Source organism: Calonectris borealis, chromosome 1 (genome assembly GCF_964195595.1).
Source record: "Calonectris borealis chromosome 1, bCalBor7.hap1.2, whole genome shotgun sequence".
Classification (NCBI taxonomy): Eukaryota; Metazoa; Chordata; class Aves; order Procellariiformes; family Procellariidae; genus Calonectris; species Calonectris borealis.
The window spans coordinates 114,355,887-114,383,779 of record NC_134312.1 but is presented as its reverse complement, the minus strand read 5'-3'; the positions used below and the strand labels follow the sequence as shown (position 1 = coordinate 114,383,779).

The 27,893-nt window shown below is 43.7% G+C and overlaps 1 protein-coding gene across 11 annotated transcripts in view; it reads left to right on the top strand.

Moving 5' to 3' along the window:
* The window catches only part of APP (amyloid beta precursor protein), a 234,602-nt gene that overhangs the window by 65,048 nt on the left and 141,661 nt on the right, over positions 1-27,893 (top strand). For all 11 annotated transcript variants that reach the window (XM_075170881.1, XM_075170872.1, XM_075170836.1 and 8 more), the window contains exon 3: positions 11,441-11,570. In XM_075170881.1, coding sequence (XP_075026982.1) covers positions 11,441-11,570 — 130 coding nt within the window. The remainder of the gene's footprint in view (positions 1-11,440; positions 11,571-27,893) is intronic.

The following is a 27,893-nucleotide window of genomic DNA, read 5'->3' as shown; positions in this document are numbered from 1 at the left end:
TGATGATTTAAAATGGGTATTATAGCCCACATACATTGATGATCTCTTTCAAAATCTGGGGAAAAGGAAATTGTAACTTTCCACATGTAGTGATTTTCACAAAGCTATTAAATTACTTAATTTCATGCCTTCAGAATGGTACCCCATCTTTCGACAGAAATTGCTGGCCCAAAATATGGTTCTTTCCCTGCCGGCCCCTTTTGAAATGTATCATGCTTGAGATGAAGTACAGTATTTCATCTTCATCATGACAATACAACAAAAAGAAAGGTCAGACTTTGTTGTTTCATTGTTCGGTTTTTGTTTTGTTTTGTTTTTTCTTTTAATGTTTGCTTTTTTAGAAGAATAGTGCTACTAAGGACTTCTGAAGACCCAGGTCAGGTAGCTGAGCCTTTATTGCAGTCCCTTGGATGCTGGTACTGTAGCCAACACAGTTTCGTTTAAACACCCTCCTTGTATATTAGTTGTCGTATACAGATCACTGACATTTCGTATATTGATGTGATCAAGAAAGGAGCTGCTGCCAGGAGAGCACTATGCCTCGCCTTCCTCCCACTGATGTGTGCTGTTGGAGGGATGGCAGCCTGCAGGAGAATCCAGAAAACCAGACCCAGGCTCTCTAGCTGCTTACACTGTCCCGCCTTCCTTGATATGGTGACACAGTGCTTCAGGCAACCCTTAACGAGGGAATGGGATGGAAGAAATCTTGTATCATGCCTAAAGGAGGAGGGTTTTTTTTGTCTGGTGGTTTGGTTTTTTTTAAAACTACTTCTGGCTGCCTGTTTTTTCCCCTCTTGGGAGGACGGCAGTCCTTATCCTTTGTACATGATACGTTACTTTGAGATAAAAATACCCTGTTAACTTGATTAGGTATTATTCCGTCTCATTGCTCTAATACTTAACCTTATTCCTGCAGAAATTTAATTAAAAGAAGCAAACAACAACCAAAAAAAGCCAAAAAAAACCCATTCCCCCCCCCCCAAACAAAACTGTTAATTGCTTCTAGCAATGCTGTAGAGTAACAGGCAGATGTAGTCTCATCTTCTGTGTTTGTACTCAAGCAGAGTAAAACTGTGAACGGGCTTATGGTGGTATGACAAAGTGGACTTTGCTGTATCTCTGTGAGTAAAAATTTCTGCCTACAGGGAAATAGAAGTGCTTGTTGCATGTAAACCAGTAAGTGCTTAAGGTGGACAGGGAAGCAGCTGAGAAGAGATGGTAAGTCCAACCCTGTTTACTCTGAGGTTTTACTGTATGAGCAGCTGGATATCCTCCGTAATTAGACAAGAGAGACTTTAGACACCTGATGTGGTAAACAGAATTTGCCTGGCAAGGCTAAGATTTTTGGTTTGGTTTTCTTATTGCATGCAAACATATTTGTGTTATAAAATCAAGGACTTGAAAGGCAGTGAGGAGAATGTGGTTGACCATGCAGCCTTATTTCTGCTTACATAGGCTTCTCCCTTCCCCATGTGCAGAAGAAGGCACTCAGAGAAAGCCAGTGTGCGAGTGTTCAGTTAAGTCTGTGTTAATGCACAGAGCCCTGTGCGTGAATTAGAGTTGGGCAGGCTACCTCATGTCTGGCACTTTTTCTGATTGCTTTAATTACAAGGTAAGTGGCAGTCTTCCGTGAAATTCCAGATAAAAAGCACATTAGGAATTTTTAAGAGAAGAGATTGTGTACATATGAAGCTTCTTGTGGGCGAACCAACCCAACTGGCCACAGTACTAAAACCAGCTCATGTTTCTACCACTCTCAATACCAAAAGCACTTGGGGTACTATACCAAGGTTTTGCATATACCCTGCTCACAGAGAAAAGCAGTGAGTGCATGTTCTCATGACCAGGAGTGAAACCGCAGCAACATGTTGATCTCTTCTCTCTCTCTGCCCCCATCTCCTCCCCCCATCTGTGGATAATGCCTAGAAGGTTCATTATCTCCTCACACACACCCCCCTTTGTTTTTGTTGTTTTTTCTTCTCCATCGGATAGGATCAGTAATGAAGGAAACTAGTTTGAGTGTTGAAATGTATGCTGGCTTTGCATGCTTGGAGGAAAAACGAAGAGGTTTAAAAGATGCTTAGGAGAAGAGGACAGAGCATTTGCTTCTTAGCACAGGACTTAAGAGTTGCAGGGTGGGCAGACAGTTTGGAAGCGGGAACTAACAGGATGCCAGGATGAGTGGATTGGAGAGGCAAGAGTTGGGCTGAAAGAAGTGGGAATAGTGGGTGAGTTTCATGGCAGGAAACTCTTCAACAGCAGCTCTGTGTGTAATAGTGGAGCAACTGAGATGTTGGGAGGGAGGATGATGATTTGTTAGATGGGCCGTAAGAAATAGTTTTAAAAGCAATGTGTCAAACTCCTAGATGAGGTTGAGGGTTGACCCAGATAGCCAGTGAGGCTGCAGCCATTAAAAACTGAAGGATGTTATGGATGCATGCTAGGTGATGTGGCCGAAGAAAAGAAGTATTATGTCTTTGGAAACTTGTCCTCAGGGTTGAATTAAAGGAAATAATTCTCTGGCTAGTTTGGAAGACACTCAGCCTGGGATTATTTATTTACTCTAAGTAATAAGGTGTGGTTTTAAGGATTGATTACTTCTCTTTTCTTTTAAACTGCAGGGTTAAAAGGGTTCTCTCTTCCCAAGCGTCAGCTGGAAATTAGTGCAAATACCTGAGACGTTATGCTGATTAAATTGCAGAAGCAGATACCTGGGATGGTATGGGGCAGAGCTGTTCCTTCTTGGTCACCTTGTTCTTTCTCAAGTTGGCCCATGACAGCGAATTTGGAAACTGCTCCAATGCAGCTGGTGCTGCGTTTGACTTTCCCTTCATACTTCTCTGAGCAAGTGAAGGAGTTGCTTGGGTTACAGAGAATGGCAAGAAAAGTTGGGATGCCAACTAGTGCTGTAGCTTTGCTTCTGTGTGCCTACAGGTTGAGAAAGGCAGGGGCAAGTGGCTGAGCTTGGAGGCATGACAGGCATAGCTGAAGCAGCAGAGACGTGGCAGAGAAGGAAGGGCGTTTCTGTTGACCATGGGAGTGTCTGGACTAGACTGGGGGGGTGATGGTTCCTGGCCAGGGGGCTGCCATGGGGAGAGGTGCGGGCTTGCGTTATGGAACACTGGCTGTGTAAATATGCAAGTTCCCTGATATTTGTAGTGCCAGGTGAAGTGCAACTGTGTTTTGCTTTTACTTGGTAATGAGGAGAGCCCAGTTCATATTTCATAACTTTCTCTGAAGATAGGTTAGCCAGAATAGCACTATTCCTGCATAATAACTCTTGAGGAAAAGTAGAAGAGACTAGGATGTGGTGGTTGGATGATGAGCCAGCGTGGCAATATATGGTTCATCTCTTGTGAAACACGACAGCTGCTGTCCGCAGATTTTGGACCTCAGGGGGTCTCCAGAATAGTCAACTTGACCACACATAACATGGTTTTTGTGTTGGTGTGCTAAAATCTTTCTAAAGCTTGCACAGCTTCTGTTCGTCGCCTTGCTTGTCGATTCGGTACAGGGGTTATGCCCATGCCTCTAACAACTCTGTGTCCATGTGAGAGGACTGCAGAGCTGACATACCAGAGATTTACTGTGCTTTATGGTTACAGCGAGTGTTGTTTCACCTGGTAAGCCTGCACGTCTAATGAAGAGTTAATGGCTAGAGCAGATGCACACAAAGCAAAGGTTAAAAATCATAACTTGGGCTCGCAGTTGCTGAAGAAACAGGCAAAAAATTAGGACAGCTGGTTGAAGGGCGTGTAAAGGTAATAAGCATCCATAGTTCCATGTGTTAAGTGTGTGCAATTTAATGTCTTTTTTTTCCTTTATTTGTAAATAAAAGAGTTCAAGGGACAGTCTTTCCACAAGAGTTTGAGGCTCATGTTCTTTCGTCATGGAGGTTTTTAGTTTGACATCATTTTTAGCCTTTAAGTTACATGACTTTGTAAAGTAAAAAAAAAATAACCTGACTCTCAAAAATTCATGCTTCTCAAGCCCGATTCTGAATTTAGATATTAACCAATGAAGATTCAAAATTACCTTGTACCAAGATTCTCTATAGTAATGTAGAAAAGTGGTTGTAAAAACCAGTAATAAACCAGAATATTTTGATATGAGATATGTCTAATACTTGAATCTGTGTATAGCTGCCTGTTTTGCAGATACAGATTGCAAGATTGAGGACAGGGTATTTCATTCAGGTTGGCTGTGCTTGTGTCATTGCTGCTCATGTGATGTCACTACTGCTGCAGCTGAGCTGGGACAGCTGGGATTCTGCAGCATTGCTGCTTCTGAAGTCATAGATTGGAAAGCTTGCAGAGGTACTGTGCACGAACACACAGAAATAATTATTGTATACTTCCTCTGTGTGGACATAACCAAACTCTTGAAAAATGAGTGCAACCTGTCTGCTTGTTACTGCTCTTCAGTAACATATCTGTGCAAAATAGTGGGAAGCAGCTGATCTTTTGTTTCTTTCTGTGGTTTTAACATGTAGGTTGCTTTCTGCCCTCTGATAGGAAAATCCTCAAAATGGTTTTATTTATTTATTTAAAAATGTACTCTAGAGAGGAATAGAAGTAGTTTTGATCCAACTTTAATTTGTTAATCTGGAACTGAAGGCTTTTTTCATAGTTGAAGCATTGTTTAGCTATCCTTCAGATACACTTGCTCTTAAAGGACGTTTTCCACAAGCAATTTTAAGACAACAGTCTTCCTAAACACTGGTTATAAATGTGTGTATTCTTTTGTGCTTGCAGTAACTGCAGACTACTTCACTGAAGTGATAAAAAAAAGTCTTTGTCCGTTTAAAGCACAGAGGTAGTTACTTGTGTCACATCCATGGTTTTTGTTTACAATTTTAAAAAGCAAATTGTCTGATAATTTCTGTGAACAGTTCTTAATGTTAAAGTAACATCAATATTGTAAGTATAGAATATACAAAGTTGCATCGTCCAGTTGGAAGGAAACTTGTCCACAGACCAACTTGTTTGATTGGTTTTTTTCCTTTTTTTGTAGGAGGAGAGGCAGGGAGAGTCTGGGTGTAATCAAAGTGTATTCTAGTTTGAGTTATCTTCCCCTTTCTTTAAGTAAATCAAAGCATTCAAATGATTCAAGTTGCTAAAGATGCAACTACTAATAGTCTGCTTTGTTCTGACTATTCACAGTAGTAATTTCTTCTTCATTTCTTTTATCTGTATGAATATTCCTTTCTAGCGTTTCTATGGTCAGTCTTGCATTTAGTTTTTAATATAGATACTGTCACTGACTGCCTGAGACAGATTTCAAGCAGAATGCCAGCTCATAAATACCTATCAGATCTGGTGTGCATTAGCACCAGTTCTTCAGTGGCACATTGCAGAGAGACTGGAGAATGTGCTTTTGGAGAGACTGAGCAGCCTTTTCTCATTGTGAGAGTAGAGAGTTGAGCATTGCATTTGAATTCAAGCTGGCTTCAAAGTCTTGCTGTGCCAGGTGCTGAAGCTTAGGGTAAAAGGAGGATCTAGAAACCAAACGTGTGATCTAATTTAAGCCAAGGTGTCAGGAGTAGGTACAGCAAACAACTGAAGGATTAAGAAAAAAGAATAGAAGGAAATGATAGTAAGAAAATGTGTCCACTTCAGACTGATACAGGGTTTGGTGGCAGTTAAACTAATACACATCTCTGATTTGGAACAGTTAGAATTCAAACTGATGTGTGAGGCACTTTGGAGAAAAATACCAAGGTGTTTAAATAAAAAATGGCAATTGATTACATGTTAATTTTGCATCTTAATTTTAAACAATTTTTTTTTGCCCCTTGCCCAGGTTTTCTGCCATTCCAAATTGTTGGTGAAAATGGACACCTATTCCTGAATATGCTTTACATTCTTCAGTCTGAGATGGTGTTTCTTTTTTCTTTTTTTTTTTTTTTTAATTCATGTTAAAGTGTAAAACCACCCTGTATTTTACAAGGGGTGCGTGTACATGTGTGTATGTGCAAGTGTGTGCATGGGTGCGTTCTATTCAACGGTTTCCATGGATGGAGCATACTCTGTTAGTAACCCAGACCATTTGTTATTCTGAAACTGAATCTTGTTCTCTTCCCTATGGTGATTCTGCTTTTGGAATATACAGGAAAAGATCCTGAAGTTCGAGCAGAAGTAAGAATAAATCTGTAGTACTAATTCCATTCCTATGCATTATGATAGTACTTCAAGATTTACATATACTTATTTCTATTGTTATTGTTTTTTTAATTGTGTAACAAAAAATGCAGAAGTAAATTGAAATAGCTCCACTAACTTCCTAATTGTCAGCTAATCTTGTAAACCTTTCAAAAATTTATTTGAAAAAATGATAAAAGAAGCAATATTCTGAATGGTCAGAGTTACTCCAGAAGATAAGGGGCATAATGAATAATATCAAGAGGTGAAATAATATGCTTTTGAATCTAAATGTCTTTCAGTATCAGAGATGACTGTGTCTCATATGATTATGCTCAAGTATTACTTCAAGATTGCACCAAGATGTACAGAGTTTGTTTGCTTCTGCTGAGCGTGTATGACTGGATGGAGAAACCTATTTATCTAATCACGTATCAGGGATTGATTAAAAAAGAAAGTGTGTCTCTTAGAGATTTCAGTTGCATTTAATGCTGGTATTTGAGTGCTGGCAGAGGTTACCCAGAGAGGCTGTGGAGTCTCTATCCTTGGGACATTGAAAAGTTGTCTAGGCACAGTCCTGGGCAGCCAGCTCCGGGTGGCCCTGCTTGTGCAGGGGAGTGGGGCCGGATGGCCTCCGGAGGTCCCTTCCGACCTCAACCAGTCTCTGATTCTGTATGGATCAGGGCGATCGCCAAAGGTGGCTAGCATCATTCATAGGACGTGTTTCCAAGTACCGCTGCGGTGGCTGAGTAGGAGTATCCTTGTTAGGTTTTAACAGAGAAACCTCTAGTAGGCTGCTTGGAGAAGCACCCTCAGGGTCGCAGTTGTTCAGTCTCAACACTCAGCAACTCACTCTTGTTCGCTATTTATGTGGTAAATTAAGACGATCACAAATTTTGAATTTCTGAAGGTGGTTGTAAACTGCAGCCAGGCTTGGCCGTACTAAACGGACTATTCCTGGAGTCGAGCGCTTCCTCTGCGCAGGATACGTGATCTCGTCATTGCTCTTTGACTCTTCTTTGAACTCCTTCCAATTTATCCAAGTCCTCCTGAACCGCTGCCCCCGCCGCTGGGCCTGGTATTCCTGGAAGGGCCTCGCCTCCCCGTGTGCCCAGGAGCCATGCCTCCCTCTTGCCCGCAGCGCAGCGCGAGGAGCTCGTGTTGGCCGGCAGCTGTCATCCACCGCCCCGGCCGGCCCCTGCTGAAATGGTCTCCCCGTCCCTCGTGAGCGGCCGGCGCTGCCTGTGCGCCAGGGGCCTGGGCACCCACCTGCCGGCGCTGGCCCAGCCGTAAAGCCTCTCGGCTGGTCTCCTTCCTCTCACAGGCGGGAGGGGCGGCTGCGGTGGTGGTGGGCCATCCGCTTCATGGCTTTGATCGTTTTCTCTGCCTCCCAACTCCATATCTTTCTGTTTTTCTCAGATTTGTTTCAAAATAATCTCCTGTTAGGTAACATACTCGATGAGGTTGTCATAACACTGTCACCGTTGTATCATCAACACCTTTGTATGTAGACAGATCAAAACGCCCTTTCTTTCATGAAGCACGCCTTCATTTTAATCCTAAACCCATGTGTCATCAGACTTGGTAGTGGTAAACATGGATGTAAACAAGATCACATTAAATTCTGAGTAGCCTGAGTGCAGAGGCTTTTTAGATTTTTGTTTCTGAAGTCGGTATATAAGGAAACTTAGTGATGAAAATGGCAGTAACTTTTAATTGCCAGTTAAAATTTTTAGATTACGTTCACCTCTGTTTCTTCCACCACTTCTTTTAATATATTAAAGGAATTACTCTGCAGCAAATTACAATAACGTTGAAAGTTTGGATCTCCTGTAACTTTCTAGAGCTGCTCGCTCTGACTCTCTAGAAGGAGCAGTGGCTCATTAGGGACACTATAAATAAATACGAGGCTCATTTTTCTGTGCCACTAAGTAGGTCCCGCTTCAATTCAGAGCAAATACCTTATGTAAGTCTAGTGAGGGGAACTTCCCTCACTGCATACGCGTTGCTGGCGTTAACCTATTCATAATGAGATTCAGAGCTTGTTTTCTCTTGTGAAGGGTGGACGGAGCTTTGTGTGAGCTGTCAAAGGAAATTAGGAGTTTAGTAACTGATGTAGAAATGGAAGAAGAGGCTTCTTTGTAGTTCTTCGTCCTTGTGCGCTTTTGACAAATACTGTTAACTACTTAGAATTTGGTCCACTGTACTAACCTGAAGTTACAATGGTGGTTTTGGGAAATAGCAAAAATAAAAATAATATATTAAATTTTTTCCGCTCTAATCTTATTGTTTCAATAAGGTTCTACAGTAATAGTTCACTCTTACTCATTAGAAGTTCACCTCGGGAAAGCAACTAAGTGTGTCTCTGTTCTCACGGATCAGAATCCTATTTTCTATCATTTTAAAGCTATGTACATGTTCCTGTGGATGCATAAACTGCTTTGAGTTTTTTTTCTTAATTTCCTTTTTTAACATTCTAGTCCAACCATTGTGAAATTTTTTTTTAGTTGCCTTCATTTAAGGCATATACTTCCTCTGTACGTGACAAGTGACACTTAACCCGGAGGAATGTTAAAATGTCCCCGATGAGAACGTGTCGGTGACACTGATATATCAAGCACGTGGTTTGTGACAGCATCCAGTATGACGTAACCATGGGCTGTAATTATTCAGATGTGGTGTCTGTGGACGTATGAACTTGGAAGAGTGCAGCATGACGATGCTAAAAGCAGTGTCCAAAGAAAATCAAATCTTTCTCTTGCACCTTGCTTGTTAGCTCTTGAGGCAGCTGTGGTACCTTGTGTAGTATTTACAGAGCAGTTGAGGTGTGAAATTTCCCACTGCAGTGACATCCTAATCCATTTTGGCAGTGCTGTGACAAGAGTCAAGAGCATGAGCATGTGCAGACCTGTTTGGTGGAACTGAGGGGACCCAAAGGAAAAGAGAAAGAGATTGAAGAGGAAAGGGGAGCTTTCCTTGAGTTTGCAACCTTGCTGTTCCAGTTCAGAGTTCAGTATTTGAAGCACTGATGGAGCAGGGGGAGCAGCAAGTTCCTCGCTTTCTGCGAGTAGTGCAAAAATGGTGGTATATTTGTAATGTGGACGATGACCATCAGCCCTGGTCACCTGCTGATAAAAAGAACAAAGCAAAGCTGCAATCTTCTGAGTGCGGGAAACTTTCACTCTTAAGTTCTCAGTTCTACTCTGTGGGTTTTCTTGAAGTGAACTATATCTCATGGGCTGGGTTAACATAGATGGCTGTATCTGAAGCCTCTGCGTGCGCTTTAACCATCCGTTGTAGTGAGCTGAGGGTGCTGTCGAAGCTGGCAAAAACGTATCAGATGGCTTCTGTGCAGTGTTTACACAAAGCAAGAGGTATATGATTAAAAAATGCTGTTTTGTAATAGAAGGCCAGGTTGATGTTCAATCTCTTTAGCATAAAGTGCATTGCTTAAGTAGTCTGTCTCTCTGTAGTCATTTCCTTGGCATTGTTATTGTACCTGGCCTTGTTTTGTGCATTAAGCTGTTTATATAGTTCAGTTTTACAATGATATTAGCCCCTTCCTGTCTCTTAACGAGAGTAAGTAGTTCTTCCCAAGTATTTCCAATCATGCTTTGATTACTTTCTGTTGATACCGTGCCTGTGGACCACATTCATTCAAAGACTACTAATCTCAAATCTGAAAAGGCTGTACTGTTGTTTAGTAGTGTCATTTAAAGTTTGAAACCTTTACTTGAGCTGCAGGTAAATAGCCTGCTTGCTTCGTTTTTGCCACAGTTACCTTTCAAGCCTTCGGTCAGGGGAGTGCCAGGAGGCACTGGCCCACTGGGGTGCTGTGAGCTTAGGGGAGATAGCTGATTGAGACGAATCCTTTTTCCTCGGGGCAGGGCTGTCGAGGTTCTTAAAGTGGTTTTTCAAGCATCAGTTTTGCGCTCCTAGAATTCACCCAATCTTGACCCAGCTCTCTTTAGTTGGGATTATGTTCCTTTTCCGCAGGGTGTTTTTGGACCATCTCCAATTACTTTTTTTCCCTCAGGTTTGTTCCTATTTCTTTTCCACTGGTAGGTATGAGTAGACTGTAGTTTTCAGTCCACCTAAATCCTCAAATCTGACGTACTCAGAAATTGGTAAGGGTTCCTTGAGGAAAGGCAAAGGAAAACTAGTCCCATCTGAGTTTGATGTTAGGGCTGATAGATTGACGATTCGAAAAATCAAAAGCGAGAGCCATAAGCTGTGCTAGCAACTGGTGCGGTGCGATGAGAGTTGGGAGTGCGGAGTGAAGCAGCAGGGGCTGAGCATCCACTCTGGGCACGCTTTGCAGGCTTTGCTTTGGTTAGCTCTAGCCTGGTGGTGTGGACTAACCATCCATAGGTGTGCTCCAGGAGCACGTCTCCCATTCAGTTTTATCCACGAGGAATCCGGTTTGTGTGCTCTGAAACCCCTCTACAGCGTGAACCGCAGTGGAGTGTGAGGTAATGTGCTCCTGATGAACCGAAATGCACACGTAGGTGTACTCATAGAAGGTGACTGGGAGGGGGGTCTGCACAAAAGGTCAGTGGCTAAGACCCATCCGTGGCAAAAGAAACCAGATAAGCCATTACTGACAGTAAAATTAAAAAAGAGAGGTGGGATAAAGGGATTGAGGGAGATAAAAAGCCAAGTATGTAGCTTGATCGAAGTTGTGGCTTACCGATAAACTAGTCATCCAGTTTGCTGATGGCATGGTTGTGGGTGTAGAAGTGTATTGCAGTATTAAGAGCAGATAGGATTTTCATCTCAATTTAGGGAAGTTGGAAGTAGGTTTATATTGGTGATGTAAACCTAAATATGAATAACTGATTCAACAGACTCTTAATGCTGTGCAGACTGCAGTGGGAAAGAATTACGATGTTTGTAAAAATGATTGAGGTAAACACAAAGGCATGCTATTAATTTTAGATGTATGGAGATTAGGCCCCATATATGCAGTTTTGCAAGGAGAGGATATTTTAGTCAATTATGAAAAACTCTTTAGCTGATCTTTAGCTTAAGCAAATATAACTGGCCAAGTTATATTTTGACAGCCAGCTGTTACCACCGTTGTATTCTGAGCTGGCAGACATACGTTTTTACTGAAGAACAAACACACCAATTTTTCAGGTGAGTGCATATACTCATACCATGAAGTAAATATAATACACAGCAGAAGAGGGAGAAGATAGGAAAGTGGGTATTGTATTGTGATATCCATGTTACCAATATGTATAACCCAGAGTGCATACTTGTGATAACATTTGTCTTTTTCATACTTTTAACGCTAGGTCTACCCTGAATTACAAATCACCAACGTTGTTGAAGCCAACCAGCCAGTAACGATCCAGAACTGGTGCAAGAGAGGATGGAAGCAGTGCAACGGTCACCCGCATATTGTGGTTCCCTACAGGTGTTTGGGTGAGTGACTGAGTTTGTCTGTTTTTTCCTGCTCTTTGGTGTTTCAGTCTCTTCATGAAAAAGAGAAGCTACATAAATAACTTGTTAGAGGTGGGGAGAACTGCAGTCTCATCTAGCTTCATCATGATATATTTGATCAGATTCCATGTGAGTGCACTTGCGCTAATTAGAGATGTGGCAGAAGATGAGACTAGTGGAACTATAAAAATAATTTTTATTATTTATTGTAGTGTCATCATAAGCAAAGCTCTGAATTATGATCAGGGAACTATTATTCTCAGGACTTGCTATACGTACGTAGGTTTGGTCAGTGCCCTGGAGAACTTACAAGCTAATTTAAGATAAGACAATGTCATCACAAGAGCAAATGAATATAAATTGGCCATGAATAAATTTAATCTGGAAATTATAAGGAAGTTTCTGCAGGAGTAAGGAACTTCAGCAGTCTTGTGGCAAAAGTAATAAGTCATCTAGTAATTTAGAAGGAAGTTCATAAATTTATGAACAGGAGTATATGCAGTTCCCTGCAGGAACGAGGAACTGAACTTGGACTTTTAAGGTGTCTTTCCCGAGTTATGGTTTTGAATGAAAAATTATCAGGAGTTGAATGTCTGCTATGTTAGGTAGTAAGGTAGGCTTCGCTTGCTGGAGGCAAAAATTTTTGAAGACATTTAAGCACCTCATGCCCATTAATGCTTTGCCCTTAGCTCCTATTTTATATTTTAAAATCCCCCCATAATGCTATTTTTTGTCTGATTTCCTTGTAATTGAGGCTTATGCAGTTGTGTCTGCCTGCATTTGTGTTGTCATCCTTCTCCTATGCTGCCATTCATCTTTTGACCCTGACTAGAATAGAACTAGTAGAAACAAAAGCCTTAGATACTGATGTTCCCAAGAGTTTACTGTGAGAAGAGTGGCCACATAATTATTTCCACTGGAAGAAAAATGGTGAACGTAGCTGTTACCGTCATTTCTCCATCAACCATCCCTCTGCTTTTTGTGTGTGGTTAAAGTTGGACTTTCTTGCATGTGGAAGTGCGTTAGAGGAGGAGGCTGGAGGAGTGGGTCATTTTCCTACATGTGAGGCTGGGAGTGCAGCCCATCGTGGGAAGTCGGACTTGCTTAGTGCCCAGCAGCTTGGTGTTCATCTATTGCTAGCAGCGCACGTTGTCCTCTCCTTTTGGCTTGCTGCCTTCATAGTGGTGAAGCTGGTCATAAAATGAACAGATCCTCTGAAATGAGAGGAAATCTTGAAAGAAAAAAAAGAAGTGTCGTGGGGTTTTTAACAAAGACTGTTCATTTATGTTCCGTGTTGGACAGTTACCCTTTTAATTCATTACTTTGATTTTTCTGTAGTCTAAAAAGTTGTGGTCAAATACCTTGAATACTCTTGCTGCCTTGTACGTCAAGGGGGTAGACTGAAGGCAGGGAGTTGATTGAATTCAGTTTGTCAGTGTCTCATGGCTTTGATGAGATTACCTTTTTTAATAATTTTACGGAATATCATGTTGGGTTTTTTTAATTTTGGTAACTAATTTTGTAGCCTGCACAGCTCAGTATGGGGACACTGATCTGGTTTATTAATTATCACCATAAGCAGTACTATGTCTGTCTTGGAATACTTCTTCCTAAATCTTATTTGTTACAGAGTTAAGGAGTCCTGAGAGCTTTTTTTTTTCCTTTATCTCCTGCTAATATTACTTCAATGTTAAAAGATGATTTGTTAAAAAAGTTGGATGTTGCCTGTCAGCTCTGTGTGTGCCTCCGCTATCTGTGGTGTGCTAGCTGGCAACCTCAGAAGTCAGGCACTGGCAGTGTCCATTCCTCAGTAATTTTAGTGCAAGTAGACCCTTGATGTAGACCACCGTTAAATCCATTGAGTCTGATAAGAATTAAGATGCCAAAAGAAAGTTTAGTAGTGGGCAGCTGATGGGAGTGTTGAGTCTTATAAATTTTACTTTGCTGTGAGAATCACTTTCAGCATCTTGAGTCAGCTTATAGTTTTTTCCATCTTGACGTTTGTTTTCCACAGAGGTGAGAAACAGTGAGTGACAGAAACGTGTCTGCTTTCAGGCCAGAGCATCTTCACAGTGCATTTGCGTCCCAGTCTTCAGCCGAGGCTTTCTGAGACGTGTAGAGAGTGTATCGCTACAGCACTTGGCTGCTCCGTTAGTTTTTTTTCTCTTTGAGACTCGTGCATGATGGTAGTTACTGCAGCTATTTGTGGCGGAATGCTTTAGTAATATTGATCAGATTTATTAGATTACACACATATTTTCTTTTCTTAAGTGGATGCAACTAAAGCATAAAAGCAGTAATTTAAATAGGGCAAAATGAAAGCCCCTTATTTGAGTCAGCCATGTGTCTTTGCAGTGACTACATAAATATGCCCCCTAAAAATGTTCCAATTGAACCCAAAGAGGAAGAGCTTTACTGGTTTAATTTAATTTTAAGATATGATTTTGTGCCTGTGTGCAGGGCTTTGCAATGTTCTTAAAACTGCAAGCTTTGAGAAAATGTTCTGTGCAATAAATCTCATTTACCAATGTATTCATTGCATGCTTCCAGGGACACAGGGGATTACTGTACAATTTCAGTTTGTTGAAGAGGGGAAACGTCTTGTGAAAAGAAAATTGTTGAGTAAATTTTAGTTACCTTTCTGAACACACTGAGGCATTTGCCTTAAAACTATCTTTATTTTTATCTTCCTGCTTTTAGAAAATGACATCTTCCATTGTGTGCTTATTATGGCTCGAAGCTCTGTTAGCCACCTTATGACAGAAATAGGAATCTAGGTGCGTATTTAGGTCTCTTGAATGATGGTGTCAGAGTGCTGCCTTCAAGGGAAAAAACAATCTGGGATTTGAGGAATTTTTTTTTTAGTAATACAAAGATTAAAGGGTTAAATTATGCTATTTGAGTGAGGAGTGTGCTGCTTGACATAGAGCCACGAATGTGTTTTCGGTGCTCAGGCAAAGATGGTGAGCCATGAGATGTGCTGGCGGAAGGGTGGAGATCTGCAGCGCTTCCCTGGCATGGTGTCGGGTATGCGTGCTGGCATCTTCACACCTGCAGCACGCAAAAAGCAGGTGCTTTTAAGGCCGAGCCCTCCAAAATGGTGACAGTAAGCTTGCTGTGGGGAACGGGCGGCAGGGTTTCATCAGGCAGTGCCAAGAAGCCCACGATTTCCGCTTTGTTTTATGGAAACTGTTCTTGAAAAATATCCTGGCCGCAAACCTGGCCTTGTTAACGTTGGAGGGAGGTCTGCCACCGGCTGCAGCAGGAGGGCAGGATTTCTGCCTGTGTTGGGGCAGCGTGGGCAATAAGCAGTTCTGGTTTGCTCTCTCCTCTCTTCACTTCTTGCCTGAGGAAAAGCAGCTGGTGAATTTGTGCAGTGTGGGCTGTGAAATGAGGTAATTCACTCTCTTCCCGGCTGGCAGTGGGAGCAGGCATCCTTGTCCCAATGCCGTGATTCTTTGAATACCTTGGATAAATGTATGCCTATACTTTTCTGAAGAGATGACATTTCATTTACTGTTGGTGAAATACACCCCAGCCTAGCTGCTCATTGTGCACCGTAGCCCTGGAGAGAGGGGAGAAGCTACATTATGCAGGTGTTCGTGGGTCGATCTGTGGGCATGGCAGACAAACAACTGCGAGGTGGGGTAAAGAGGAATTATCAGGGCATTGATTAACTGCGCTGCGTAAAGCGCTTGCTGGTATACTCACATGTGACTCCATTTTGTTATCCCGTTAATGTGTACTGCTAAGCACTGTATTCAGGCAGTGTTTGAAGGATCCAGATGTATTGGAATATCATTATGTATGTAGCCTCTGTCAATCAAAACGTGATTACTTGCAATCGTTTGTTCATAAACAAGTGGATTAGGTTATATGACAGGTATACTTTGCTGGTTGGTTATGCAGTGAAAAGCTGGCTTCTGTTTCTGGTTTCAACAAAAACATCTTTGAAAATATTTATTAACTTGTCATGCTTTATTACTCTTAACAGCTTATAAAGTTAACCACTTGTTGGTGTCAGAAGAAAAGGCGTACTCAAGTTTTGATACGCGTGCCTAGCCAATTATACCGAAGAAAACACCAAGGTTATGCCTGGAATGCATCATTTAAACAGAGAGATGTAATTGACAGTTCTTTTGGTTCATCTGGTAGTTTACTTGCAGTTTTAACTGTGGGATTTTTTCACACAAGCATGTGAAATGCCTGTTTACTTCTGCTACATGGCAGTACTTGCTATTTTTTTTCCTCTCAGCTCATTGTCTAGTGCACCTATTTCTGACTGCAGTGGTAAAGCTTCTCTTCTGGATACTTTGGAAGAACTTCCCACTGGCTTTTCCATGCAGTGCCTAATCAACAGAATGACATTAAATAATTGTCTCGGAGTTTTCCTGTCCCTGCTAGTTTAGCTGTCTGCCTCCAGCTTGCCTCAGTCTCCACTCAGCCATGTGAGTGATGCAGACAAGCCTCACACCACACTATTTTCCTAAAATAAAAAAATGCACTTAGTTTCAGCCTACACGACTACATCATGTCTAGTTTTTCTGACAGTGCTAGTTGACAGGAAGGAGAGGATCTCCAAAAAGACTGACAGTCTGAATTGCTTGGTGGGGAGACCACGGGTAGAGAAATCCTAGACGCAGTGAAAGGTGCAACTATTCATTGGGAGAAATATTTCATCCCTCTTCTTTGGTCCTTCACAAACAATATTCCTGCCTACTAATGATATTTTTGGTATAGTGCTGGCGGGCAGATGAGAAAGCCCTGCCTGCACAGGCTAGGCACACTTTTTTGTGAAACTGCAAGCGCTGCAGGGATAATGAGGTGTCCTAACACACTGGCTTCCTTCCACTGCAGCAAAGCTTTGGCAGGTGCTCCCTAGCCAGGTCCCTGCCCGGATCCCAAACCGTGCTTGGCTGCACACCGGCAGCTCTTTGGCGTTGTGCTGGCGGTCAGTTTTCTCCTGTTTCTGCGTCCTCGCGGCTAAGCTAATTGCGGCAAGCCTTTAGGGCCTCAATTCATCAAGTGTGTTCTTAAATGTGCTTCTGTGCAGTGGTGTAATTAAGAGCGTGCCCTGACATGCTTCATTGAATAGAAATGGTTTTCTCAATATACCTGAACTCTTTTGGCTTGAATTTTATGGTCAGCTTCCGTAATAGAGAAGAAAGTGGCTATTAAACATCAGTTGGGTTGCTGATCATTCGTACAAACAATAACAAGTTTATCTTTTTATTATAATTCTAAACAGCCGTATTGCCTTGTGGTTTGTAACTGTGTCTTTCCAAGTATTTTCTTTGCAGAGCAGGACTGTATAAACCGTTAAAGTGGCCTTTGGCGTGTTTCAGGGGACAAAATATCATCAGCTGGAGGAAGAGGTGGGGAGTAGGCAGAGAAATCCTGAATGAGATCGCTCACCACTAGCATGAAAACTTCCTCAGGCAGTCATGGATCTGTTTCTGGAGGCTTCCACCTCCTCACTTGAGCCAAACATCGGTTCAGCTGTTGGTTTATCCAAATCCTAGGTGAAGGTGTAGAAACCTTGAAGTGAAGAGATAAAGCAAAATTAGCATTCTGGTGGTGATCAGAATGTGCTTTTATGTATGACTAAGAGTAAATATAAAACATCTTATTTTTGTATAATAAGCTCAGAAGAAATAAATCTGAACTTGTGTTTTTCTCTGCATTTTTAGGGTGTACTATGTTTTACTTGTTTGGTGACTGCAGTAAGGTTTTAATTAAAAAGGATTTGTGGAACAGGTCAAAACACAAAAACGTTTTGAGATCTTGAACATAACAACTCTGCAGATCTACTCCAAAAGCAGTAAAAAAATTCCTTACAGGTAAACACTGAAAATGAGGAACATTGTTTGTCTCTTTACAATGGACAAAGCAAACCAGAACAGGTGATGTATACACTTCAGGAACAGCTCACAGGAAGCGGTCACTGACACGTTGAAAGTCGTCTTCGTAGCTACCTATTAGAGACAGCATTACAAATTGTAGTAAATACTGTTTCTATTTTTTTTTTAAATGTTTAGGAGCTTGGAAAGGTAAATCAGTTTTCTGCTTGAATGACCAATGCTAGCTGGACTGTTTTCTGTCTCTCGTAACTCTGTCCAGGCTATCTGAGATGTGTCAGGGATTCAAAGCAGCATGTTCCTGCTTTTTCTGCAGAGCTTTATATAAAATGAGTTAACCACAAAAAGTAGTGCTTAAAGAGTATTAGTGAGGTTAAAAAGAGCTCAAAAATTAGGAAAGGGGGGAAGCTAAGGTGGCCTCCTGACCGTAGTTCAACCCTTCCTGTGCAAGGGGTACCAGGGAGGCTGCAATTGCAGGGCGGTCCCCTCTGCCTGCCCTGCCCTGCTGTGTGCACCTGAACAGGCTATTCAGTGAGTTCTTCTGACCTCTCCCACAGCCTTAGTTACTGCTTGCCACTCAAATCCTGCCTGAAGACAAAACTAATTTTCCTCTCAGAAGTTTCTCTAACCTTACCCGAGCACTTTGGAGACACAGGTTTAGTTTCATAAAGGTCATGAGGTGAGGAGTGTCATCCCTAGTTTGTAGTTGGAAGGCTGGAGAAAGGCTGGAGAGAGGTTTCAAAATGAAAAGTATCTGTTGATAGTCAGGTTCCAAATGGTGAAGAGCTTGAAAGAGCACGTGTGCGTATGTGTGTGTATGTACGCGTGCATGCAAAGATTCTTTATGAAGCATATACGTATATTTGGTTTTGATAGATGTGTGTGTTCACACATGCACACAACCTGTGAGTAATACATGAAGCCACTGCGTAAGTTTCATAGCTTGTTCATTGTATGCATCCAGCTTTTGGAACAGACAAACCAGGAACTTTTCATCCAAGCATCTTTGTAGTGCCACAGAGCTGATTCATGGGGTTTTTTTGTTTCCTTCAACATACAGTACTTAATTTTGCAATGGGCGAATTCTGCTAATTAAAGTGTGTTGTTTGCTTAGCCTTTTAGGAAAGAGAGACGGGGAGAGGGAGAGAAAGGAAGTGTACATCTTACTGCATGTCATTAAATTGATTTGCACGCCAACGTCGGGGGAGAAATCAGTAGCCCAGCTCAAGTGCACCAATGCACGCAGCATGGGCAGCAAACAGGAGGAACTGGAAGCCATTGTGCAGCGGGGTAGCTATGACTTAGTTGCCATCACGGAAACATGGTGGGCTGAGTCTCACGATTGGAGTGCTGCAATCATAGAATCATAGAATCATAAAGGTTGGAAAAGACCTCTAAGATCATTGTGTCCAACCGTCAACCCAACACCACCATGCCCACTACACCATGTCCCTAAGCGCCTCATCTACACGTCTTTTAAATACTTCCAGGGATGGTGACTCCACCACTTCCCTGCGCAGCCTCTTCCAAGGCCTGACCACTCTTTCAGTAAAGAAATTTCTCCTAATGTCCAATCTAAACCTCCCTTGGCACAACTTGAGGCCATTTCCTCTCGTCCTATCGCTAGTTACTTGGGAGAAGAGACCAACACCCACCTCGCTACAACCTCCCTTCAGGTAGTTGTAGAGCGCGATGAGGTCTCCCCTCAGCCTCCTCTTCTCCAGACTAAACAACCCCAGTTCCCTCAGCCGCTCCTCATAAGGCTTGTGCTCCAGGCCCTTCACCAGCTTCGTTGCCCTCCTTTGGACATGCTCCAGCGCCTCCACGTCCTTCTTGTGGTGAGGGGCCCAAAACTGAACACAGTATTCGAGGTGCGGCCTCACCAGTGCCGAGTACAGGGACACAATCACCTCCCTGCTCCTGCTGGCCACACTATTCCTGATACAGGCCAGGATGCCGTTGGCCTTCTTGGCTACCTGAGCACACTGCCGGCTCATCCTTTTTTCCTGGCCTTTCTTCCTTTTTTTCCCTGAGTCCCAGCCAGAGCTCCCCATTCAGCCAGGCCGGTCGTCTTCCCCGCCCATTCTTCTTACAGCACATGGGGACAAGCCCGCTCCTGCGCCTTTAAGACTTCCTTCTTGAAGAACATCCAGCCTTCCTGGACCCCTTTGCCCTTCAGGACTGTCTCCCAAGGGACCCTCTCGACCAGTGTCCTGAGCAGGCCAAAGTCCGTGCTCCGGAAGTCCATGGCAGCGGTTTTGCTGGCCCCCCTTCTTACTTCACCAAGTATCGAGAATTCTACCATTTCATGGTCACTAAGCCCAAGCCGGCCTCCGGCCACCACATCTCCCACCAGTCCTTCTCTGTTTGTGAATAGCAGGTCAAGCGAGACACCTCCTCTGCTAAGCTCGCTTACCAGCTGTGTCAGGAAGCTATCTTCCACATGCTCCAGGAACCTCCTCGACTGTTTCCTCTCTGCCGTGTGGTATTTCCAGCAGACGTCCGGAAAGTTGAAGTCCCCCACGAGAACAAGGGCTAACGACTGGGAGACTTCTGCCAGCCTCTGGTAGAATATTTCGTCTGCCTCCTCGTCCTGGCTAGGTGGTCTATAACAGACTCCCAGCAGGATATCTGCCTTGTTGGCCTTCCCCCTCATACTTACCCACAAGCACTCGACCTCGTCATCACTACCATTGAGCTCTAGACAGTCGAAGCACTCCCTAACATACAGGGCTACCCCACTGCCTCTCCTTCCTCGCCTGTCCCTTCTGAAGAGCTTATAGCTATCCATTTACAGGCTGGATCGATGGGCCGAGGCCAACTGTGTGAGGTTCAACAAGGCCAAGTGCCGGGTCCTGCACTTCGGCCACAACAACCCCAGGCAACGCTACAGGCTTGGGGAAGAGTGGCTGGAAAGCTGCCCGGAGGAAAAGGACCTGGGGGTGCTGGTTGACAGCTGGCTGAACATGAGCCGCCAGTGTGCCCAGGTGGCCAAGAAGGCCAATGGCATCCTGGCCTGTATCAGAAATAGTGTGGCCAGCAGGAGCAGGGAGGTGATCGTGCCCCTGTACTCGGCACTGGTGAGGCCGCACCTCGAATACTGTGTTCCGTTTTGGGCCCCTCACCACAAGAAGGACGTGGAGGTGCTGGAGCGTGTCCAGAGGAGGGCAAGGAAGCTGGTGAAGGGCCTGGAGCACAAGTCTTATGAGGAGTGGCTGAGGGAACTGGGGTTGTTTAGTCTGGAGAAGAGGAGGCTGAGGGGAGACCTCATCGCGCTCTACAGCTACCTGAAAGGAGGTTGTAGCAAGGTGGGTGTTGGTCTCTTCTGCCAAGTAACTAGCGATAGGATGAGAGGAAATGGCCTCAAGTTGTGCCAAGGGAGGTTTAGACTGGACATTAGGAGAAATTTCTTTACTGAAAGAGTGATCAGGCCTTGGAAGAGGCTGCGCAGGGAAGTGGTGGAGTCACCATCCCTGGAAGTATTTAAAAGACGTGTAGATGAGGCGCTTAGGGACATGGTGTAGTGGGCGTGGTGGTGTTGGGTTGATGGTTGGACTTGATGATCTTAGAGGTCTTTTCCAACCTTTATGATTCTATGGAGCATCTTCCCAAGATTTCTACCACCTAACTGAAAGCAGTGGTAAGATCTCATACTAAATACCTTCTGGTCTCAGAGGAGGATTAAATGTTGCCAACAGATTTGATGTAGTTGTTAACTGCACAAGAAGAGTCAGTGATGGTCATCTCTGGATATTTCTAAAAGGTGCTAGGGAAGATCGTGGAAATGCATTTCAGTAAGCCTGTTTGGGGGTGCGGGTGGGGCTGCTTTTTCGAAGTGCTGAACACCTAGGAATATTGGACTTGTCAGTGGTATGATACTGAGGAAGAGGCTCTTCAAGTTTTATTTAAAGGCGTAAGTAGGCAAATCGATAGTGTGTCTACTTTGATTTTTCAAAAGAAATTTAACAAGGTCCATTTCCAGAAGCTATTAAAGAAATTAATCTACCATGGAATAGAAGAGAAAACTCTTATGTGGCTAAATAAGAAGAAAGATTAAAAAAAGGCAGGAATTAATGGTCCATCTTCAAGGTGGAGAAAGGTCACCAGTAGAATCTCAAGGGATCAGCTCTCATGCCTGTGACATCCAAAATATTTGTGATTTGGAAGAGAGGGTAAGTCGTGAGGTGACCCATTTGATGATGACACTAAGTTATTCAGGGTAGAATTAATAAAGGCAGAGTATAAGGAATTTCAGATGGGACTTTGATACTGATTGACTGGAGGTAAAATGGCAGGCGAAAATTGATGTAGTAAAGGCAGTGTACATGGGAGTAGCACACAATATAAATTAATCTTACCTTAGTGTATATGGTGATACTGTGAGTAGCCTTTAATTTCTCAGGACTGAGACCTTGGGTATTAATACCTGTGTGAAAAAAAAGGTTCATTAGTGTCAAAAAAGCAGTGTTAGGGATTATTAGGAAAGCAATGGGGAAAAAGATGTAGAACATAACTGTACCACTGTGTCAGTTATGGACTTATGTGTATTTGTGAACATTGTGTGCAGTTCTGGTCTTCCTCATAAGAAGTATATAGTAGAAATTGAAGAGTTTATTGAGTGATGATGAGTGCTTGAAGTATGACATGGCTCCCGTAGGAGAAATGGCACAGTAGATTAGAACCTTACAGCATAGAAAGGAAGATGCCTGGAGGCTCTGACAGTGCTCTGCGAAGTCATGAGTAGCTTGGAGAGGGGGGATGAGGAATGGTCATTCACCCTATCTTTCACGATGAGACCTCAGGTTATCAAATGAGACTAGCAGGCTTAAGGCTCCAAGCGAGCAGAAGTCATTGTATAGTTGTATATTTTGTTGCACAGTGTGTATATGACCTCCTCATCCCTCTGCCACAGAGTCTTGTGGATGCTGAGAGCCTACAAAGATTCAAAGCCCAACAGGACAGTTCACTGCAGGATAACTCATCAGGTGTTAGGGACCTTATTTTTGTGTCTGTGGAGGTGGTGGTAAAACATTGTCTTGGGGAAATACTGCTGCATGATCTTCTACTCTTTACACCCTTCTTTGATGTTGTGTTGTAGGTACTTGCTGTTGACCAGTTGAGCTAAAAGGTTTTTTTGGACTGAGATGGGCATTGTCATACTTACGTGGGTTCCTTTCCCGTATCAAAGAGTGCTTGTCATCAGACTTCCTAGCCCCGGCCCCTCTAACCTGCTGCCCTTCTGCTTTTCTGTATCTCTGAGAGCTGCTGCCCCTGTCCAGCTCTTCTTACCAAGTCTCTCTCTCTTACTCCAGGTTTTCCAGCCTCGCTCCCCTCTTTGGCTCACCAGGCACTACTGTCTTTTCCATCACCATTCCACTCAAGTCTCCTTGCCCCCGGGCACTGATGTTTCTTCACCTCTCCTTTCCTTCTGAGTAATCCTCTTCCTAGCTTGGCATCCATCTTCTCCTCTCAGCACGTCCTCTTCTGCTTCCTGTCAGCGTCTGCTATCCACGCCAGTCTTACTTGTGTCCACTTCCCAGCTCTTCATCAGCTCTGCCATGCGTCTCCTGTCATGTCATTTCACATCTCACTTGATGCTACCTGAGCCAGGCAGATAGAGAGAGACCTTGTGATCCTTCCTGGGAGCAATCAGATCAGTTTGTTCTAGCACAAAGGCAAGACAGCACTTAAGAGGAAAAAAAAATACCCTTCTGTCACAGCAAAAACATGCTCTGTGTTCTGAGTGGTAAGATGTTTGTGCATACCTGTCAGTGCTTCATTGGATGTAAAGAAAGGTATAACTCAACTTAGCTTCTATTTTATATTTTATTTTTCAACAAATTGCAATAAAATTTGCTTTATTAAAGCGTTCTCGATTATGGCTGTTATAGACACAGACTGAGAGTTGTTTCTGATGTTGCTTCATTTGTGTTGAAGGAAGATCCTGTTGCTCTGTTTGTCAGATGACGTAACTGCTGTGAGATATTCTACTTAAAGCTTAGCTAAACTAAGATGATTGAGTTCTATAACAAAAATGGTCCTTGGTTTCCCCTTTGGTGGTATCTGATGAATGTTTTAAATGGTCTTTAATTTCCCTTTTCCAGTGAAAAATGCAGATCTGTGATTCCATGTTTCCTTATAGCTGCTTTTAATTCTTCTTTTAAAACAAACAAAAAACCCCAACAAAAAAAACCCACCTTAATTCCTTAAGACTTAAGATCCCTTAAGACCACCTTAAGGGCTGTTCCTCTAAGAAGGTGACACGGCCGACAGCCCAGCTGAAGTGCCTCTACACCAACGCATGCAGTATGGGCAACTAACAGGAGGAGTTGGAAGCCACTGTGCTGCTAGAAAGCTACGACCTGGTTGCCATTACTGAAACTTGGTGGGACGAATCCCATGGTTGGAGTGCAGCTATCAATGGCTACAGGCTGTTCAGAAGGGACAGGCAAGGAAGGAGGGACGGAGGGGTTGCCCACTACATAAGAAACGGATAGAGTATGAAGAGCTGTCTCTGAAGAATAGCCACGAGCAGGTTGAAAACTTATGGGTAAGAATCGGAGACTGAGGCAACAAAGGGAACCTTGTGGTTGGTGTCTACTACAGGCTGCCCGATCAAGGGAAGCCTATTGATGAAGCCTTCTTACTTCAGCTACAGAAGGCATTGCGCTCGCAGGCTCTCATCCTGCTGGGGGACTTCAACCACTCCAAAATCTGCTGGAAGAGTAGCACGGTGAGCTGTAGGCAATCCAGGAGACTCGTGGAATGCATTGAAGATAACTTCTTAAGCTAGGTAATAGACAGCCCTACCAGAGAGGATGCATTACAGCTCTACTGGACCTCAACACAAGTGAGCTAATTGGTGACATCAACATTGGAGGCAGCCTGGGCTGCCATGATTGTGCATTCGTGGAGTTTGCAGTCCTGAGGGATATGGGTCAGGCGAAGAATGAAGTCAGGATCCTGAATTTTAGGAAAGCAAACTTCCAGCTGTTCAAGGAGTTAGTCAATAGGACCCCCTGGGAAACTGCCCTCAGGGACAAGGGAGCAGAACAGGGCTGGCAGATCTTTAGGAAGCTTTCCATAGAGTGCAAGAACTCTCGATCCCCAGGTGTAAGAAATCAGGAAAGGAAGGCAAGAGACCAGCATGGCTGAGTCAAGACCTGCTGGTCAAACTGAAGGGCAAGACAGACACGCACAGGCAGTGGAAGCAGGGACAGGTATCCTGGGAAGAGTATAGGGATGCTGCCCAGTTGTGTAGGGATGGGGTCAGGAAGGCCAAGGGGCAGCTGGAGCGGAACTTGGCAAGGGACGCAAAGAATAGTAAGAAGGGCTTCTACAGATATGTCAGCCAGAAAAGGAAGGTCAAAGAAAGCCTACCCCCCGTGACGAGCAAGACTGGCAAACTGGTAACAACGGACAAGGAAAAAGTTGAGGTACTCAACAACTTTTTTGCCTCAGTCTTCACTGGCAACCTCTCTTCCCACATCTTGCCAGTGGATGGACCGCAAGACGGGGACTGGGGGAGCAAAGTCCCTCCCACTGTAAGAGAAGATCAGGTTCGTAACCACCTGAGGAACCTGAACACACATAAGTTTATGGGACCTGATGAGATGCATCCCAGCTTCCTGAGGGAACTGGGTGATGTTGCCAAGCCACTCTCCATGATATTTGAAAAGTCATGGCAGTCAGGTGAAGTCCCTGGTGACTGAGAAAAGCGAAACATTGCACCCATTTTTAAGAAGGGTAGGAAGGAGGACCCTGGGAACTACTGACCTGTCAGCCTCGCCTCTGTGCCTGGGAAGATCATGGAACAGATCCTCCTAGAAGCTATGCTAAGGCCTATGGAGGACAGGGAGGTGATTCGAGACAGCCAGCATGGCTTCACCAAGGGCAAGGCCTGCCTGACCAACCTAGCAGCCTTCTATGGTGGAATGACTACATCGGTGGACGTGGGAAGAGCTACAGATGTCGTCTGTCTGGACTTCTGTAAAGCCTTTGACACTTAGCCTCTCTAAATTGTAGAAAGATGGATTTGATGGGTGGACTGTTTGGTGGATGAGGAATTGGTTGGATGGTCACATCCAGAGGGTAGTGGTCAACGGCTCAATGTCTACGTGGAGATCAGTGACAAGGGCTGGCCCTCAGGGGTCTGTACTGGGACCAGTACTGTTTAATATCTTCATCAATGACATAGGCAGTGGGATCGAGTGCACCCTCAGCAAGTTTGCAGACGACACCAAGCTGAGTGATGTGGTCGACACGCCTGAGGGATGGGATGCCATCCAGAAGGACCTGGACAAGCTCAAGAAGTGGGCCTGTGTGAACCTCATGAGTTTCAACAAGGCCAAGAGCAAGGTCCTGCACCTGGGTTGGGGCAACCTCCAGTATCAATGCAGGCTGGGGGATGAAGGGATTGCGAGCAGCCCTGCCGAGAAGGACTTGGGGGTATTGGTGGATGAAAAGGTGGACATGAGCCGACAATGCGCCCTTGCAGCCCAGAAGGCCAGCCATATCCTGGGCTGCATCAAAAGAAGCGTGGCCAGGAGGTCGAGGAAGGTGATTCTGCCCCTCTGCTCTGGTGAGACCCCACCTGGAGTACTGTGTCCAGCTGTGGAGCCCTCAGCACAGGAAGGACATGGACCTGTTGGAGTGGGTCCAGAGGAGGGCCACGAAAATGATCAGGGGCGTGGAACGCCTCTCCTATGAAGAAAGGCTGTGAGAGTTGGGGTGGTTCAGCCTGGAGAAGAGAAGGCTCCGGGGAGACCTTATTGCAGCCTTTCAGTACTTAAAGGGGGCCTATAAGAAAGATGGGGACAAACTTTTTAGCAGGGCCTGTTGCAATAGGACCAGGGGGAATGGTTTTAAACTAAAAGAGGGTGAATTCAGACTAGATATAAGGAAGAAATTTTTTTCAATGAGGGTGACGGAACACTGGCACAGGTTGCCCAGAGAGGTGGTAGATTCAAGGTCAGGTCAGGAAACATTCAAGGTCAGGTTGGACAGGACTCTGAGCAACCGGATCTAGTTGAAGATGTCCCTGCTCACTGCAGGGGGTTGGAACTAGATGGCCTTTTAAGGTCCCTTCCAACCCAAACTGTTCTATGATTCAAAGATACTTTTTTTCCCCTCTGCTATTTCTATCCCATATGTGGCTTATAACATTGGATGTGCTGAAGATTTCTTTAGTCTTTATTTGAAGTCCATTATGTTGTAGGCAGGATGGAAGAACATTGTCATCTCTAAGTGCTGGTGTTGTTCTTCTTCCTGTGCGTCAAATCCAACATTACAACTGAATAAAACAGGGAAACTCAGAATAATGATGTTTCAGGTTTTGAAATCCAAAGGAGAAAAAGCCGTGGTAGTGGGCAGAACTTTGGGAAAGAGCCTATTGGTTATGAGTGATGCTATTGAACTGCATTTCCAAAGTCTTCTGAGAGAGCAGGATAGGCTTGTGCCATGCTGTTTAAATACCCGTTTCTTGACTGGGGCTGTCCTGGGTGCGCAGGAAAGAGCAAGCAAGGTAGCGATTCCACTTGACTGTTACTTTGTGCAGAAGCAAATGGGTGAATTCTTTGAGAACACTGGGGGTGGTGCCTTGGTTTTTGTCATTGCATATGTGTTACTGCTTCTAGAGTCCCCTTGGGTCTGGGAACTGCTGAACCACCTCTTGTTGCATGAAACATAAATTAACAATGCTTCCAGGGTATAAGCAGCCTCTGGACAAAAGCTGTAATTGCACACTTTGATTTGTACGTTATGTCCATGTTGTTTTTTTTCTTTACTTTCAACACTATTACTGTGCCTATGTAATTTAGAGGTGGCCTTGCAATTAAGTTCTATTGCTTTGAATTTAAAGTGGTTTCTAGATTTGGAATTTTTTATGTCACAATACTTCCACCAAGACATCCGAATTACTTTTCATCAAAAATGTGTTTGTTTTTTAAATAGCACAGTAAAATGGCTCTTAATTTTTTAACCACAGCAACAAAATAGAAAAATATATATGTACTATAATCAACAGTATATATGTATTTGTTTTTTGTTGTCAAAGTGCTGGTATGAATTAATCTCTATATTTGCCTTTTTAATTCAGGCAGGCAAAGAACCCTGTATTTAATGACTTAAGTGGTTTTCTGTGAAAGGTATTTTGTCCTTCATTAAGAGACTTTAGACATTTGTTCATAAATATGCCCTTATGTTCTCACCCTTAGTGGATAGCCTGGCTTTTGGGGAAAGTTTGTTTCAAAGAGCTCATCTGTAACCTTCGGAAAGTTTGCAAAATGACTTTCGGTAAGAGTAGGAAAGAACTTGGTTAATTTTCAGTAAAGTATTTCTCATTTAGGGCACATTGCCCTTCAGGCAAAGAGGACTGATAAAGTTAGTACGTGCGATGTGACAGCGCAGCGCCTCAGCGTTTATCTACCCTCAAAGGATAAATTGTCCA